We start from the raw sequence: 18,011 nt of genomic DNA, 5'->3' as shown, positions 1-18,011 counted from the left end.
AGTTTAAGCTATTGACATTGTAAATGACAATGACTCTAATTTATCTGTTTTGCTAAATGACACATGAATAAAAGGCATCATCATTTACAATGCCAATAGTTCAAACTCTTGTAAATGCGAGACCTATTCGAAGCGGCCGTTATTATTCCTGGCTGCTTGGAAAGTGAAAGCACGCATAAAGTGCTTACAGACTAAAAAAGACGTACCGTGTAACAACCGAAGTAAAAGGGCCAGTCCTCATGGGAGGTTACAAATGAAGACAAGGCGGTACTAAGGAAGGACTTACAAGCCTATTAACGAATCAGAAGCCAGTATTTACGAAGGCCAATGACAAAAGCCACAAAATGGCAAATATGGGAGGAGAGTGGGCGGGGCTTCTATTCCATGCTCCAATACATCATACCACAGAGTAGCGCATGCGTTGCCCAGGCTCGACCTAAAAAATAAGTAAAAAACAGTGTCATTTACAACGCCATTAGCGCTAACCTTCACAAAAGTATGAGACTGATTGCATTGCCATTGCTTGTTTAATTAGCATGGACACAAAAAGATAGGGCAGCTGGTAAAATGCCAAGTATGTTGTATGAGTTAAACTAAACATCCACTGTTATTCAACTTATTGTAAAAGTTATATGTTTGTCATTAACCTTGTAACATATTCATTATATGAAAATCAAAACACTTTCTTGCCCCATTTTAATACTTTGCTTTTTTCATTGCCTTTTTTTTTACCTTTACCCTTTAATCTTTCGCTCGTTTTGATATTATTATTTCCCTTATTTGAACCCCTGCCGTTGTTTCTATTCTCTGCCCCTCATTTTATTTTGTTACGATTCGATATGCTTCAGCAATAGTTATTTGCTTTCACAATGTTTATTAACTTAATTGATTGCTATTTGCATTACGATTCATTCTCTCTGTTTATTTCTGTCTGTCTCTCTTCGTTCAAAAGAATCAGGTGCTTTATCACCACAGCCGAGTAAGGCATCCTGTTGAATCGTGTATCCCCTAACTCAGCCCGAGCAGTGATCAGCTGCTTCTGTCTGAACCTGCCCGGGCTGAGTTTCGTTTCCGAAAAGTGCCGAAGGGCAGGGGATACACGATACCGTGGGGATACCAGATATTACACAACACCGGCGTGCACTTTCAGCTCGCACTATACTGCGTCCCTTAAGGATTGGCTGGCGTGTGGTTGCCATGGAGATGCACTGGCTCTGCCTCTGAGCTGCAATTGGCTGTTGGCTTCCTTTGCCCTTTCCCCCATGCATGCCCGCTTGCTTGCTGCTCCTCCTCGAGGGCGTGGCCTGGAATGGACGAGGCAGCGCCAGGGCAGAAGAGTTGCAGATGTAGTTTCCCTGGCTCCTTCTGACTCACAGCAAAGGTAAAGATTTACTTTTCATATTGTCCCCTTGCTTTCATTTGTATCTGCCACCAGGTCTAATTACAATATATTCTTTCCGGAGTCAAACTGTTTAAAGATGTGGCTGTACAATCTGCAAAATAAGGAAAGAAAGACTCCCCTCGGCCTCCCACGCACCCTTCCCGCCAGGTCCTCTCCACCCTGACCCCTCAAGAGTTATTACAGCTGTCTGACTCAGCCAGAGTTAGAGTTGCAAAAACAGAGAGAAAATAGCTCTTTCCAAGATGCCATCTGTCGTGTTTCTATTGTATTCAGCTTCGGCCTTAAGTGCTTGTGTATCCGTTTATCGCCAAGTGCCATGTCACGCACATATCTTCAAGGTGCCTAGTTTAGAGATGTAGAGATCTAGGATGTGCACCATTTGGCAGCACTCAGATTTTACAGGTGCACGCATACGTCTTATGATGCACAGCTCATACTGCACGTATCTTGGAGGAACACATAGCTTCGAGGTGCAGGTGTTAGCAGAGCTCAGGTAGCACAAATCTTGGATGTGCGCAGATCTAAAACTAGACAGATCCTGTAGGTGCTCGGCAGCGGGTGTACACTGCTCTGGGGGCCTGAGGCTGCTATGAGTACTGTGTGCCCCGCATATCTGGATGACCCTCGTCCGGATCCTTCTGTGTCTACAGGGTCACTTTCCAAAGAATGCTTCTTATTTCACCGGATCGCTGGGCTCTGAGACAAAGGCGAGGAGAGACCCTGGACCATTCCCACACTGCAACAAACATACTCTGGACGTTTCTTTGTCATAACTGGAGTTTGTCCTGAAGATCCCCTGTCCTCCCCACCCCCTTACTGTGCTGTGAAAATTGCACTAACACACTATAGTTTATATTCCCCCATTCTTATCTCCCCTGCATGCTTCTCTGGCGCGCTCTACCTTCTCTGTCACAGTTGTGTTGGTGGCACTTTTGGTGACTTCCACGTTTTCAGAAACCACCAACCTTCTGCTCCACCTTGTTACCAGTTATATCAAAATACAAATGAAATATACTCGAAAGGAGCGGAGTAATATTATATACTATAAACAAATAAATGCTGTAATCCAAAAGAAATGGTCCACAGAATATTGTCCATTCCAAAATAAATTTTTATTTTTTATTGTGATTTTTATTATGTAGCTCTTATAACTCCTTCCTGCTTATTTCCCAATTAATCAATTGTTCAGTAGTATTCCAATAAGCTAATACATTGGTTTACACCTAAATCATCACATGTAAGTCTGTTACATAAATTCAAAAATAGCATTCAATCGATTTTCATAATTGAAAACATTCTACATAAGGAAGCACAGTGTATTCAGAAACTACAGGGGTCTTGCAGTGTATAAAGACTTGGACTGGCCGGCATTGTGCCGCACGCGGAACTCTGCGGAACTCCACGGAGTGAACCTCCACGAGTTCCGCCCACCTCTAGACCATACAATCAGTATCCTTCTACATTCTGCTATGTTCATCCTCCTCCTTCCCAGGCAACTGTAAACACCCCCCCCCCACCCTCACCCAAATACTCTTAGCTTATATATAAGAGGACAGACACAACTGTATGCAATCGATAGTATCTTAAGATGTTCCTGTATGTGTTTGCTCTCTATGTTTTAGCCATGCTTAAGCAATGACCGCATCCAGGATTTATAAAGAGAGTCCACGATGGTTTCTAAATGTAAACCTCTGAAAAGGCATTATACTACTAGTAACGCTGTAACTCTGTAACTTGCTATTCGCTTGTTTATAGTGAGACGTGTTATTACATTGACTAATTCTATGTGCACGCTGATGCCTATAAAATGTATGGTTAAAAAAAAGTTAAAATGGTGGATAGCCTAAGCACATATTGGGGGATGGAGGGGTTATAAAGTTATCATATATGATGGCAAATTGATTCCCTTCATATAGACACAGGATCAGACAATACTGGTAGACTTTCATTCCAAGGCGTAGGAATACAGAGAAGTGGCAGATAGAGAAGTCCTGTTTAGGAAAGTCAATATTTGCTGGAATATATGGTCAAAGCAAAAGGCCCAGTAAGACACTGGCACTAATTATAATTATCTATCAACCCTGGGCAATGAATTATATTCATATAAAAAAAACAAGAGCAATAAAATCTATGATACCAATAATACCCTACAGCAAGTCAGTACACTCTATATTAGACTATACAGCTCACAGTTAAGCGACAATAATAACGATTTCCAGGTGTATTTGGATAAAATTGCTCATTCGTGGCTGGAGGAAGGGCATCCACAACCGCAGCTCACACCCGCCACAATAGAGGAAGTACACTGAGTGTTCGTGCCCCTGGGAGCGATGGTCTTCCTGTGCAGGTTTACAAAAAGTGCATAAATATTCCGGCTTCTCATATTCATGCGATGTATGAGATGAAAATGGGGGGCATCCTTCCACCATGCGTGGAGGAGGCCCTACTGTTAACTCTGCTAAAAAAAAAAGAAAGTACTGAACTATGTGAGTCCTACAGCCCTCTCTCCCTTGTAAATGCAGGTAAATAAATACCTGGTAGGAGTCTCTCCAAAAGATGTCTTCCCCTATTGTTAGGAAACTTCATTTAGGATTAAACAGGTTGAAAAACCACTAGGGTTGGTGTTGTATCCTGGTTTTAATGTGTTCATGCTCTGCCAGTGAGTTCCTCCTAGAATGATGTAATATGGAATGTTGGAGGTCAGAGACTACAGTTGGAGAAGGGCTGAGCAGCATGCTGGCTGCTCCTGGTGGGGCTAGTCCTGGACTGAACTACCGGATTTGTATCTACTACAATATATACTCCTGAAACACTACAATCTGTCTGGACCAAGTTACTACAATTTTATGGCTAAGATCTTCAAAAGAACCTGCGTCTGTCACCTCATCAAGAGCCTGAAGAAACGCAAAGGTACAGATCTTTTTCTAACTTTATCAAAAGCTAACTGGCACCTATCAGCCCCACCAGTGACCTTGCCATTGGTCACCCCCTACGCAATCGTGCCAGTTCATCACAGTTTCAAGCTACAACTCATGCCACTTCCATAGCTGTACCCACTGGAACTAGATATCAACCACACTTCAGAGTACTTCTTGCTGTTCCTACAGCGTCTCCACAATTTCTTCTGGAGCTCAAACACTGCATGCTGTCCCTACAGCCTCTCGACCAAGAAGCGCTAGCCTCTCAACAAAGTGCTCCTTGCGCTAAGTGATGTGTTCCTGTCTTAAGAGCCATTCTTGATCAGGCTTTTCGCCTGTACATTGACAAACCAATACAGGTTGTCTATGATCATTCTCAATGTTACGTTCACACAACCTGTTTGTACTGCTCTAATTGCAGTTCGGTTATTTCCTTTAGTGCACGTTGTTGTGCACACTGCTCGGTACTAGTGAACACTTGCTACAATTTTCCTGTGAGCTATTTTCGATTTCGTTTGGGTCAGTACTATCGCTCTGCAAAATTAAAAAAATACAGCTTGAGCTGCCCGCAGCGTGTATTCACTGGACACGCGCTGTCTTACCTGTTTCCAACGAGTCTAACATGGATCCTCTGGGATGTCTTCTCGTCTTCGACGATTATGGCTGTTCTGGACGTTTTGGTGCACAAGCGCACCGAGATCCATCTTGCAATCACGTCTTTTGCGTGCCTCCATCTTGAGGTTGGACCTGCCTCTTATGTTTTCAATGTCCTCTGACTTCCTGTCAACCACGTCTTCATCAGTGGGTGCGGCGTTGACCACGAGTGGGGGCCTGTATTCTCTAGTCGTCTCTTCACACATTGGGTTCCTTTGTTTTTTTTTCTGTCATCAATGCTATTGGAATTTCCTTGGAGTTTTCCTGGATTACTTCAGCATGCAGCAGTGATATTCTGGAATATTCAGTTTCGGGAGCAATGTATTCTCAGCATCTGCGAATTTTCAGCATCATCAGAGATACACATGGTGCTGGTGTGGGTCTGTCCGAAGGTGGCTGTGAGTTCTGTTATTTTATGCACTACACTTCCCCACTGGTCTGAGTTTGGTTGCTACGTTCAAGGGAATTATGCATCTAGGTTTCAGTCCTGTTTGCTTCCCCGTTACTACAGTGTACAACAGACCTTCACACAAGGTCGTTGTTTCTCGTTCTGTTACTCTACACAGGATGTGCCTTACGGGCTTTACGCCCATTGTTACAGTGCACAATGTTTTACCTCAAAGTACACTCCCGCCACTACAGTGCACAACAACAGATCTTCACACAAGGTCGTCGTTTCTTGTTCTGTTACCCTACACAGGGTGTGCCTTACACCCATTGTTACAGTGCACAATGTGTTCCCTCAAAGTACACGAGGTGTGTCGCGTGGACTGTAGTCCCGCTGCTACAATGCACAACTCTTTACCTCTCCGTGAGGTGTCTGTTGGGTCTTCTCCCATCGTTATGTGCATAACACATGACCTCCGTTCCAGGTGCGTCCTCTCCTGGACATTCATACGCTTACTTTTACCTTTACCTTCACTATTTAGTACATGTTTTTACCTTACGCAAGGTGTCTAGCGTGTGTTATTGTCCCATTACACAGTGCACAACATTTGACCTTTCGAGGTTGGTCTTGCACTGTCTCTTATCTTCATAACATAGTGCACGTTTTACAGTGTGGGTGTTCCTTTATTGCAACAATGCACAATGTCTTACCTCCTCTCGAGGTTACCCCTGCACAAGCGAGTTGTTACCCTTATTGGGTGTATGGTTTGTGTTCCAGTCCCATTTCCATAGTGCATGGTTTACTTTACACTGGGCGTTTGTTTTTTATGTTTCATGTTTCATTCTCAACACTATAGCCCAGTGCTGTTCTCTATTTTGATTCGGTCTTCAATATGTGATGGAGAAGTAAGTGTAATAATTCATATTTCTCCTTTTCTCCGTCTTCTTGTTTCTTCCTGCTCTGACTTGCTTCTTGCATACCTTTCTGGCCAATGGGTGTGCAGGTGGTAGTCATTGATGGTTTTCTCCATTTACTCTTTCATTATTTTGTTCTGTATTTTTCTTTTCTTTGGTTATATAAAGAAGGGAGGATGGGTAATGGATTATCTTTATCTGTTTTGTTCTTATTTCAATTGTCTCCCACTGCTCTTCTTGTCTCTCCCTGGCTTTCTCTACTCTCTTCCGCTTATTTAGCTTCTGCTTTCTCCCTATATCCGCTATGGTGTTCTTTTCTGTTTTCCTTTTGGAAGAAAGGAGGATATGTTGTATACTGTTTTTAATGTGTTCATGCTCTGCCAGTGAGTTCCTCCTAGAATGATGTAAAATGGAATGTGGGAGGTCAGAGACTACAGTTGGAGAAGGGCTGAGCAGCATGCTGGCTGCTCTTGGTGGGGCTTGTCCTGGGCTGAACTACTGGATTTGTATCTACTACAATAAATACTCCTGAAACACTACAATCTGTCTAAACCAAGTTACTACAGTTGGCATCTTTCCCTGAGTAAAATACCAGCCATTTGTTAATGTTCTAAGGTTCTGCAGAGACCTGGGTGTGATACTGAAATAGAGCTTTATATAAACTCGTCTGCACTAATTTTTACCATGGCATATCTGTCTCGTCTACTTTATTTATCAAGTCTACCAGACAAGAGAGAGGTGCCCCACGGACCAAGGGGACAGAGCACTATGTCAACAGTAAAATCAATTCTCTCCATGGGGAAGCAAATAAATCAGCAATAGGTCAACAACCTTCTATCATACCGCAAAGATCTGCAATAAAAATTTCGTACCACGTCAATATCAAGTTTGCACAGAGTTTTAATTGCGTATTGGTTGCCACACAGGAATCTGTTAGTGAAAAATACTCATGTACATCATTATACAGTCGTGATTCCTCGTTTCGTTTTAATGTATCTATAATTGTATCTTATTGACCCCCAGAATCATATTTCCATGCTTACATATGGTGTGCATGGGGAGAGGAGTAAAAAGAAGCCATAACACCGGCTCTCCTCTCTGTCCCAAATTTAAACAGCTACAGCTGTGCTTTCCGCTTCCAATCTAAGCAGACAAACAGGGCTGTGAAGACAGTCTCTCAGAGAGACCTGTCAGCCTGGTCTAGAAGACCTTTATGTCATAGCATCAGTGTGTTATCAAGTGTTTCCATGTCATAGCAGTGAGTTATGACATTTAGAAGATGAAATAAATGATAGAGGATCTATAAGAGATTCATACGTATCAGATGTGAATGCATATAAAAACAAGCATTTGCAATGCAATGGGTCTCGCATTTGTAAGCGTTAGAGCTTTTGGCATTGTAAATGACGTCTTTTACCTACGTGTTTTTGTTTGAAGTGGGTGTATGTTATGTGGAGTGGAATTATGTGGGTTGTATTGGAATTGTTAGTTCTGGAATTGTGTGGTGTGGAGTGTATTTGTGGAGTGGAATTATGTGGCATGGTGAATAGATAGGGGGGAGAGCTGCACAGATTAGATAGAAAGGAAGCTAGATGGGAATATGAAGTTAGTGCAGGAAGATGTGAATGAACTCCTGACAGAGGAGCAGAAAGTGTGTAAGAAAGAGAGAAAGTAGGGGAGAGCAGGCTACAGACTTATATAGTGGGAGCACCTGTGTACATAGAAGACACCCTAAGAAGAGGAGGATAGTGTGGGTTTGAGGGACGGTATCCTTGAAAAGGTACGGGAAAGAAACTGTGCTTGTAGACCTGAAGTCAACCATATCAGAGAGTGTTATTGTTTGTTGTGGAATTGTGTAACTTGGAATTGTGTGGTGTGGAGTGGAATTATGTGGCATGGTGTGCAGTGGGATTATGTGGATAGTAATTATGTGGTTTTGAGTGTAGTTGAATTATATGGAGTGGGATTGTGTTTCATGGAGTGTAAATATGGCTTTAAGTGGGCCGGGTCTCACCGGTGCTGAGCACAGGCAGTTTTTAGGTCTCGCCTAGCGTTGCAGCGTGAATGCGTTGCCATCGCTTTGCGAGGCATGCAATATATACAGTAGTGTGGAAGCTCCGCCCACTCTCTGCCCATTGGCTTTTGTCTTAAATGCTGCCTTCCGATTGGTTTGAGGCTTGTTAGTTCCTCCTCATTCATCATTTGTATCCTTCCACGGCTATTGGCCCCTTTACTCCTGACACTATTTTCTTTTAGATCTTGCCTAGCATTGCAGCGCGATAGCGCTTGTCGTATGTCCCTCGGAGGCGCCTCAGGATCGGTTCGTTGCTCAAATGGGTCCACCTATTGACACCCTCAATTCCGATTAACCAAAGTAGCACGGAAGCTTAAGGTGGTCAATCGAGGGAAGGAAAGGATGGAAACAGCGGGGAGGGAGACCTGTGAGCATAAAAAGAAATATTTAAAACAACTGGTACATTCACAACATCTAAAGCACTGATCGTTTATGAGAACCTTCTTTCTGATATACCTGTAAAGAAAAATAACTGGCGTCTGTGGTCACCTTAGGAAGGATGATTAAGTCACTTCAAAACCTTCCAAAAGGTAATACCATGTCTTTTCAAGTCACCAAGCTTTGAATGACTCACAGTGTGTATACTGTAAACAGAAATCAGCATATCCGGTTTGTGCACAGGATATACATAGAGACAATCACACCCGTAGTCACACTACCACTCATACCCACCATACGTGGTGTTTGTTCGGGCTTCACAAGGGAGGAAGGTTTAACTTCCACCTCTCACTGCTCCCCACTGCTAGAAGACGAACAGCAAGACACATGCCACATATATTTACACCAACGTAATGAACATCATAGTACTCTGGTTGCAATCATTTTGAGAACAGCGTGTTACGTCACACACATATAGAAAGAACATTCATACAACCATTATTTATATCACGTGGTATAATTGCAGCATTATTCAGAATGTCTAGATGATACTTCTATGTGAACCCCCCCCCCCCCCCCTGCTCTCTTTTCAGAAGCAGGTACCCGGGTTTCCAAGGAGAAAAGAATGCTCGAGAAAATGTCATGCGCTATTCAAAATAAAGGCTTCTTAATCTCTGCGCGGTCATCAGGCTCAGAAGAAAGGATTTGTTGGTGTCACTGACCCCCTTACCGCACATCAAGGAAACACGGGTCCGATTCCAAAACGTAGGGATCGCCGACCCGAACATTATAATCTGCGGCGTCTTCCTCAATGCCACAGGCTTACATAGCCTTCTGGGAGTTTCTTGCATCACTTCCTGTGTGCGCGCAACGCGGCGCACAGGCTTCTGGAAGATGTAGTTTCTTGTGTTGGCGCGTCATGGAGACGACCGATTTGTTCCTTCTGACTCGTTTGTAACCCTTGGAAGATGGTGAGATATTTCCACCAAACAGCCTCCTTTTGTTGTTGGAGCTGAGGGGAGTGTACAGCGGTTGTTGAGTCCAGGTACGTGACAGCACATCCCTCTTCCTAAGACCGCTTACACGAACAAGGTTTGTTGGAATATTTCGCATGAAAGGCTTTGATTCTCTTTGGAGCATGCATTCCAGCCGTTGGTTCCCACGAATTCTTCTCTACCCTATACCCTTTCCAGGACACCAAATACCATAGTTTTGAGCCTCTCATTTTGGAATCCAATATTTCGCGGACTTCATATTCCGGCTCATTATTGACCCAAATGGGACAAGGTTTTTTCTTCACAGACTTGTAAGAGGGTTTCAAGAGGGATACATGAAAAACAGGATGTATTTTCATGGTGTTTGGAAGAGCCAATAACATCGCAACAGGCGAGATAACCTTTTTTTATTCTGTAAGGGCCAATGAACCATGGATTAAAAACACTATATTTACGGAAACTAATGTTTCGAGTGGATAGCCATACCACTTGATACTTAGGATTAGGTTGGCGGTATTTATCGGCCGTTGCCTTATGTCGGATCTTGGCTTCTTTCAGGTTTTTGTAGGTTTGTGTCAGGGTTTGTTGTAAGTGGGTTATCCGTTTCTGCACTTCAGGCACCTGTAGGTTGGCTGCAGCATGATTCAAAGGTATAACTTGAAGATGGAATCCATAACTACTGTAGAAAGGCCCTATTTTAGTGGATTGATGCTTTGCACTATTATAGGCGACTTCAGCTAGACATAGTAACTCAATCCACTCATCTGAGTTCTTTGTTACCTAACACCTTAAGTATTGTTTTAGTGTTTGGTTCAGTCTTTCGGTTTCTCCGTCTGTGGGTGAAAACTGGTTGACTTGGAGAACTTCATATGTAGAGCCTTACACCATGTTTTCCAAAACCTAGAAGTGAACTGTGGTTCCCTATCGGAGACGATATTAGTCGGGAGACCATGTAACCGAAACACATGCTGCATCAGTAACCCTGCCAGTTGTCCTGAGGTGGGTTCCTGTGCACAGGTAATGAAATGGCCCATTTTTGTAAGACTGTCCACAACCACCAAGATGGCTGTACAGCCTTTGTCTTTGGGGAGTCCCACAACAAAATCCAAGGAAATAGTTTCCCCAAGGCACCAACGGGGTTGAAAGGGTTTGTAGTAATCCTTGTGTTTTTCCATGTTCTACTTTGAACTGTACACAGGTTTCACACTTGTGGATCATATCTTTAACTTCTGTTTCCATCAAAGGCCACCAGAGCTGGCATCGTATCCTGTCAAGAGTTTTTTCTATCCCATTATGTCCTGCACTGTGACAGTTATGACACCATTGTAAAATGTCTTTTCTTAAGGCCAAGGAAGGCACTAACATCTGTTTACCTTTCATAGGTAGTCCTTTGACCATAGTCCATTGGGTATGTGTCACCTTTCGCTACCCTCTGTAAGAAGGAATCAGTTTGAAGAAGCCCTATTACTTGTTATGGCTTTAGGATAGAATGAGTTTTCTCAAACGTACATCCTGGGATTGTCTCTTGCCTTGAAAGAGCATCTGCCTTTTTGTTTTCTGTTCCTGGCCTATAGGTTACCATACAATGAAATTCAGAAAAGAAGAGCATCCATCTGAGTTGTCTGGGGGAGAGAATTCTAGTAGATCTCATGAACTGTAGATTTCTGTGGTCCGAATACACGGTTACCACTTGTCTAGCACCCATCAACAGATGTCTCCAATCATTGGAAGCTGCTTTGATAGCTAAAAGCTCTTTTTCGGTGGTGGTGTATCTAACTTCAGCCTTGTTCAGTTTTCGTGACATATAAGCAACCGGGTGCAATTTGCCGGTGTCCTCTTTTCTTCGGATAGTATGGCTCCTATAGCCACGTCTGACGCGTCGGCTTCCACAATGTAGGGCTTTTCAGGGTCGGGGTGAGCCAGAATAGGAGCTGTCGTGAAAGCTTGCTTCAGTGTTTAGAACAAAGCTTCATCATCCCAACTGAAGGAAGCCTTCTTTCGCAGGAGTTTAGTGATCAGGGCCACTATGTTAGAAAAGTGACTTATGAATTGTCAGTATAAGTTCGCGAATCCATGGAAACTCTGTATGTCTCTAACATTGGTAGGTCTGGCCATTCTTTTACGGCTAGGATCTTGCGCTCTCACATCTCCTGTCCGCATGGGGATAGCATTACTCCCAGAAATTTCACCTTTTGTACGTGAAACTCACATTTACTGAGTTTGCAATACAATTTGTTGTTTCTCAAGGCGTCAAACACCTGCTTGACATGTTGTACATGTTCACCAACTGAGGAAGAATATATCAAAATGTCATTGATGTATGCCACTACAAATCGATCTCAGAACTCCCGCAACACTTCATTCACAAAATACTGAAATGCTGCGGGGGCATTGCATAGTCCAAAGGGCATCACTGTATATTCATACAGTCCGTACCTGGTACGGAAGGCAGTCTTCCATTCATCGCCTTTCCCTACCCTTACCAAGTGGTATGCCCCTTTTAGATCCAACCTGGTGAATATAGTGGCAGTCTTGACTTGTTCTAGCAAAACGGGGATTAACGGCAAAGGGTATCTATTTTTTATGGTGACATTGTTTAGGGCTCTGAAGTCTATGCATGCCCCCTTTTCACCATTCGCCTTAGGAATAAAAAAAAGAGGAGAGGCTGCAGGTGACCTGGACGGACGTATAAATCCGTTCTCCAAATATTTGTCGATGTACTCTCTTAGATGTGTGTTTTCCGGTTCTGTTAACGCATACAACCTACCACAGGGAATGACTGCTCCTGGAACTAAATCAATTTAGCAGTCATAATGCCTATGTGGGGGGAGTGTGTCTGCCTGTTTCTCACAAAACACATCTCTATATTCGGCGAAACAGGTCGGCAAAGCTACATCGGTTTCTGCAGCGGTGGCGATGTTATGAACAAGGCTTACACTTTGCCCTTGTGGTGTGATCTGAAAACATCCATGCACATGACACCAGGGACTATGAAATTCCAATGTTCTGTCTTCCCAATTAACTGTGGGGTTGTGGTGTTCCAACCAAGGCAGGCCCAATATGACACCGTATTGAGGGGCCTAAATCACATTAAACCTTACACTTTCAGAATGGTCTTTCCCACAACGCATTACTAAGGGCTCAGTGTGGTGTCAAACAGGACCGGTACTTAATTCTGTCCCGTCTACCGTGAGTACTTCTTCAGGCTTGTCCTTAGCTACCAAAACTAACTTTAATTCTTTGGCTACCAAGCTATCTACAAAAAGCCCTGTGGCTCCGGAGTCTATCATGGCTTCTATTCTCTGCCACTTTATGTAAGAGAATCAATAGCAAGCTTCTAATTTCAAAAACCATAATCTAGGTGCACCAACATACTACCCATAATCAATCGTACCCGTAAAAATATGAAGAACCCATAATGTTTTTAGAAAAATATATTTTTTCAATTTATTTTCTTTCAATTTTATATTCTGTTAGATTTGTTCATTATATTACATTAAAACTTTTTTTCTCCCTTTTCACACCTAGAATATATAGTATACATGTTTACTTAAACTACATAATTATACATTGATAATCTACACAGCAAACACGTTTTTTTCATTTATTCATAATAAATATATAGACGTATAGTTCTTATGTTATGACATTGATTTCTACAGTCTTATGGTATAAACAAACCTTCTTAATTTCCTCTTAATTTATTTCAATTTATTCCAAAATATATGGGCATATCTCAATTTAACGATATACATATTCCCTATTTTTTGTGCATTCTTCACATTTTATTTAAAGAAAAACTTTTTAAAGAAATAAAAGAAAAGAAGAAAGATAAACGTTTAGAAAATAGAAACAAAAAGAATTAAAGGAGAAAAAAGAACGACATTTTAGAAAGGTTCTCTTCAGCCCTTATATTCCATTTTCAACCATCGCTCTTATTTCTGCTGTATATCGTTTATAATATATATTTCTGTTAAGTATTAACGATGTACCCTTTAAAGCGACTGCTCTGATTATAAAATTGTACAGAAAAAACACGACGCTAGATAGGCATAGAGATGTAGTATATTATCACCATAGCAGTGGAACATCCTGTAGCCCAGCAGTGTCATTTAATTCGATCTTTCTAATAGGCTACATGTTTTAACGAAAATATAGATCTTACACTTACTTGGATAAATGAAAATTTATTTGAGTTGTCAGCAGCTTAATTTTTATTTGTAGTTAAAATGGAGTGGTCAAGAAATACCTGATAATACACCCAGATATGGTGATGAGATTGGTATATAATCATTAATTTCGCTGGTATTTTAACAGAAGAAAAGGCCTACGTATTTTAAAAGTGGATCTTACACTTATTTGAGTGAATGAGATTTAATTGAATTATCAATGGTTTTAATTATATCCAATCAAGGGCATGGCTACTCAAAGTACAGCAGGTGCAGAGGTCATAGGTGCCTTTTGCACCTCAATTATGTGTGTGAACTACATATATATATATATATATATACATATATGTACACACACACACACATATATACACACATAGAAGCGGTAAAACATAATCACAGGGCTGATAACTTGATGAAAAGTTGTCCAATTTGTATCCCCAACACTTTCAAATTTCACCAGCTGCCACTGTTTACTAGACTCTGCTTGCTACAGTTGTGCTGCTCTCACAAAGCAAGCTAAAAACACCAACTTAATTTTTTGACCACAATTTTAAATTTTTGGATGTTTACAGAGCAATTTAAAAGTACAGTTTTGCTTTTTTATGTATATACATTATTAGTCTGCTGATATTATTTCATTTCCTTAATAGTTGCAGACTCCTTGGTGAGTAGGCATGATTGTCCGAAAGTAAAGAATCACTTCGGAAGTCTAGATTGCTCCCAGCCTTAGGGAACTGAATGTATAGCTGGGAATACATAAATTACATGCAACTTACTCTCAATAAGAGAATGAACACTTTCAAAAACACAGATCAAACCTTGGACAATCAAAATACTTTTCAGAGTCCTGTTTACTGATCCTAACCTCCATGCTTCTGCCTTGGCTTTGATTTCGGAGTCAAATCGCTCGACAATCGAGTGTTCAATACAGCTGAATGTTTCCTATGCTATCTACAAAGCACCCCACGAGTTCAACCAAGAAAATATCTTACAAGCAATTCACTCCTTGCACCTTATGTATTTGTCAATACTTTTTCATTTTTCGTAATAATTAGGGGTAAGAATATACTACCATTTGAGCAGTCTGATGTGAAATACTATGATATCATGGCTGTAGTCTTTGTTTGTGTAGTGCTTGACACTGAGGAGATGAGGCAGCTACTGGTGTGAATCCAAACCATTAAATAATGACTTTAGGCAGCAGCCTGGTTTCTTCTAGGGCCCGCAACCGCAGACAGGGAATCAACAAACAGAAAATGTCACATAGCGATTAAAATACTCACATTGTGAGTCTTGTGCTGGTTTGCAAGTTGGGAGGGCAAGTCTCATAAGGCTGCTGAAGGATCCTGGCTGGGGCAGCTCCAATGCGGAGGTAGGGTCCCGACGGTGCTCTCAGGGCTGGGGAAGCGTCATGCAGGTTGGTTTCGCTTTTGGCTGCTGCTTGATTCTGTTGCAGACCGCATGCTTGCTCACTTTAAAGGGTAGAACAGGGTCACACTGGTCGCTGGCTGTATCTTGCTGCAGACGGTGACCTCTGTCTCCTGTAGGCAGAGCAGGGGCATGCTGGTCACTGGTGGTTCTGATGGAGCAGGTAAAGCAACATTTTGTATACCTCCTCTATTTTGCATGGAAATACTAATCACTTAACCGACTAATATAATAATTTGAATTAACTGTTTGATGTGTTATACTAACCAACCAATTGCACCTTTAGGTAAACACCACTTACACGTGGGACTCATTGCTATTTGCATGGCAGAATAACTAGGCCTGGGCTAAAATTTCGTTCCGGTCGCGGAAATTGCGATAATTTGACATTTTCGCGTTCCGCGGAAAGGGCGAAAATGTCAAACTTTCCGCATTCCGCAGCTTAGCGATAATTTGTTTCTTGCTCGCGCTGTAAAATAATACATTCTCGCGTGCGCGCGATCGCCTTACCTGAATCCCCGCGTTCGCCGACAAGTTTTCCCGATCCGGTCGCGTTCTCCATGAGATGTTGGATTGTTGGTAGCCATTTGCGCTGTCTCGCGACAGTTCGCGCCCGCAGTGACGTCATGCATCGCGCGATCACGTCTTTCTTCTCGCGATCATGCACCGCGAGACAACTGAAAACAAGATGGCCGCGCCCGCGAGCAACCACATGGGTAAGTTGGCGAGCCGCGACCATGCAGAAAATACCGCAAACGGGCAGGAAAAAAACTTCCGCATCTTCGCGATATTTCCGCGTGTTTGCGGAGATTTTTAACATTTTCGCGATAATTTGCGAAAGTGAATTTCGCAAATTCCGCCCTCCCCTAAGAATAACAATAATAACTACATTTTGTACGCCTATTAATAGTAGTATGTGTGATAATAGGTTATCACATGATTTATGTCGCTTTTGTCATGTTTGCGTTCCTGTTTTGGACCGAAGGGTGAGTTTTATTGCTTTAAGTGTCGCTAAAAGCTAGGAAAATACTAAAACATAAAGGGATTAGTGAGGGTTTAACATTAGAATCTTCATTTCTGTGTATTAATTACTCTTTTGTGTTTGTTTTGCTTAAGTTGGCATTTGGGCCTACCAAAACATGGCATCCAAAATGGAGTCCAGAAGAGGCCACTGTCTCGCGAGCGCGACGTCTGCTGCGCAGACTCGGATGGCTCTGTAGACCTCCAAGCAACCACAAGTCAGAGCACAGTGTTCCTGGTCAAGGATAGGAACATGGAGGACTGACAAACTTCAGTCAGTATAAAACTGGTCTAAATGAACAATAGAGACATACAAGCAAGATTTTACATTGTTGTATGAGGATGAAGTGGAAGTGGGTAAATTGGACGATATTACAAACTTCATCAAATTGACCAATCATCTTTCTCCTTAGTCCAAGAATGTTTCATGTTATCCCAAATGTTATTATAAAAAGGGTAGTAGAATAGGGAGGGGCTAGGCTGCCTTCTTTCTCTCGATGACCGCACAACCCTATCGACCCCACAGGTGATGACAGATGCTTGCACGCTTCTGGTCCTTTGGAGATCTTGGGGACTGTAACGTGCTGAGCAAAGAACTTTCCGGACTTTGAGCCTTGGCCTGCTTTATTGGGACAATTAAACGGCTAAATTTGGTTATGCAGAGCCAATTGAATTAGAAAAGCCCGCTAGCAAGAATAGGTAAATATAAAATGTCATGCGATTTATGCTGATTTATTAAAATGACTGACCAAAATGCTCATATTAATTGCAAACAATATCTAGATAAACAAAGAATTTATTAACAGAAATTACGAGTTTGTGGTTTTTCAATGAAGAGATTAGAGGATTCTGAAGCTTATGCGTGATTTAGCTGGTTCTAAATCACCATCAACCAGTCCAACTAATTGGTCCGTCGACCAAGTGGTGGAGTGCCTTGATGTTAAGGTTAGGATCCTATAGGAGGTAATGCAAATGTATATTCTGTAATATAACTTTTCTTCCTTATAGGTAATAAGGTACCCCACATGTCCAGCGTGTAAACCATCATCCCTCCTGTGTGCAGGCTCGTCAGAGAAACATATGAGTGTTGGTGTTATGGGCCCCACCAATGAATGCGTGTGTGAATGAGCTAGTGTGACATCGGGTCTGCGACGCAAGGAGGATAGTTGTAAATTTGCTCTTTTCCCGGTTTTGCGCTGGATCAGTTTTTCTGGTAGCAGAATGATGGTTATTATTGACTAGTTTGGTGATTATTGCTTATTGATTTCTGATTTTGATTAATGATTATTGATTGCAGATGTTTGGATGAGTATTGATTTATGTACTAACATTCTATGTTGAGTTGCGTTGCGTTCTATGTTGTTTTTGAAGACTTCTGGGATGTAGGAAGTCGGATGGCCTGTGGCAAGTGAAGTCACGTGGTGAATTGTTTGTTGCCCTGTAGGTACACGGGGAAAACGTGTGACGATTGGAGTTGCACGAAGCATTGTCTGGGTTTGAATTGGTAACATCGCCGTGTGTTATCGTTAGGGACATTTCTGTGTGAAAGAGGTGTATGGGTATCGATGGCCACCTGTGAAAATTTGGTCTTAAAGTAACAGGAGTCCATTGTGAGCTCTGATTACGCTTATCACTGGAAAGGTAATACGTGTTCCCTAAGCTTGATGG

General features: G+C 42.2%; 1 protein-coding gene across 1 annotated transcript in view; it reads left to right on the top strand.

Moving 5' to 3' along the window:
* The first annotated feature begins 1,229 nt into the window (after positions 1-1,229).
* SCRN2 (secernin 2) overlaps positions 1,230-18,011 on the top strand; it is a 172,681-nt gene continuing 155,899 nt past the window's right edge. Inside the window, exon 1 of the mRNA XM_085649979.1 lies at positions 1,230-1,381. Within this exon, the coding sequence (XP_085506105.1) occupies positions 1,263-1,381 (119 nt within the window). The 5' untranslated portion in view covers positions 1,230-1,262. The remainder of the gene's footprint in view (positions 1,382-18,011) is intronic.

The sequence above is a fragment of the Triturus cristatus genome, chromosome 3_2 (assembly GCF_964204655.1).
Source record: "Triturus cristatus chromosome 3_2, aTriCri1.1, whole genome shotgun sequence".
Taxonomy (NCBI): Eukaryota; Metazoa; Chordata; class Amphibia; order Caudata; family Salamandridae; genus Triturus; species Triturus cristatus.
Note: the sequence above shows the minus strand (reverse complement) of the source record. Positions and strands in the feature narration are given on the sequence as shown.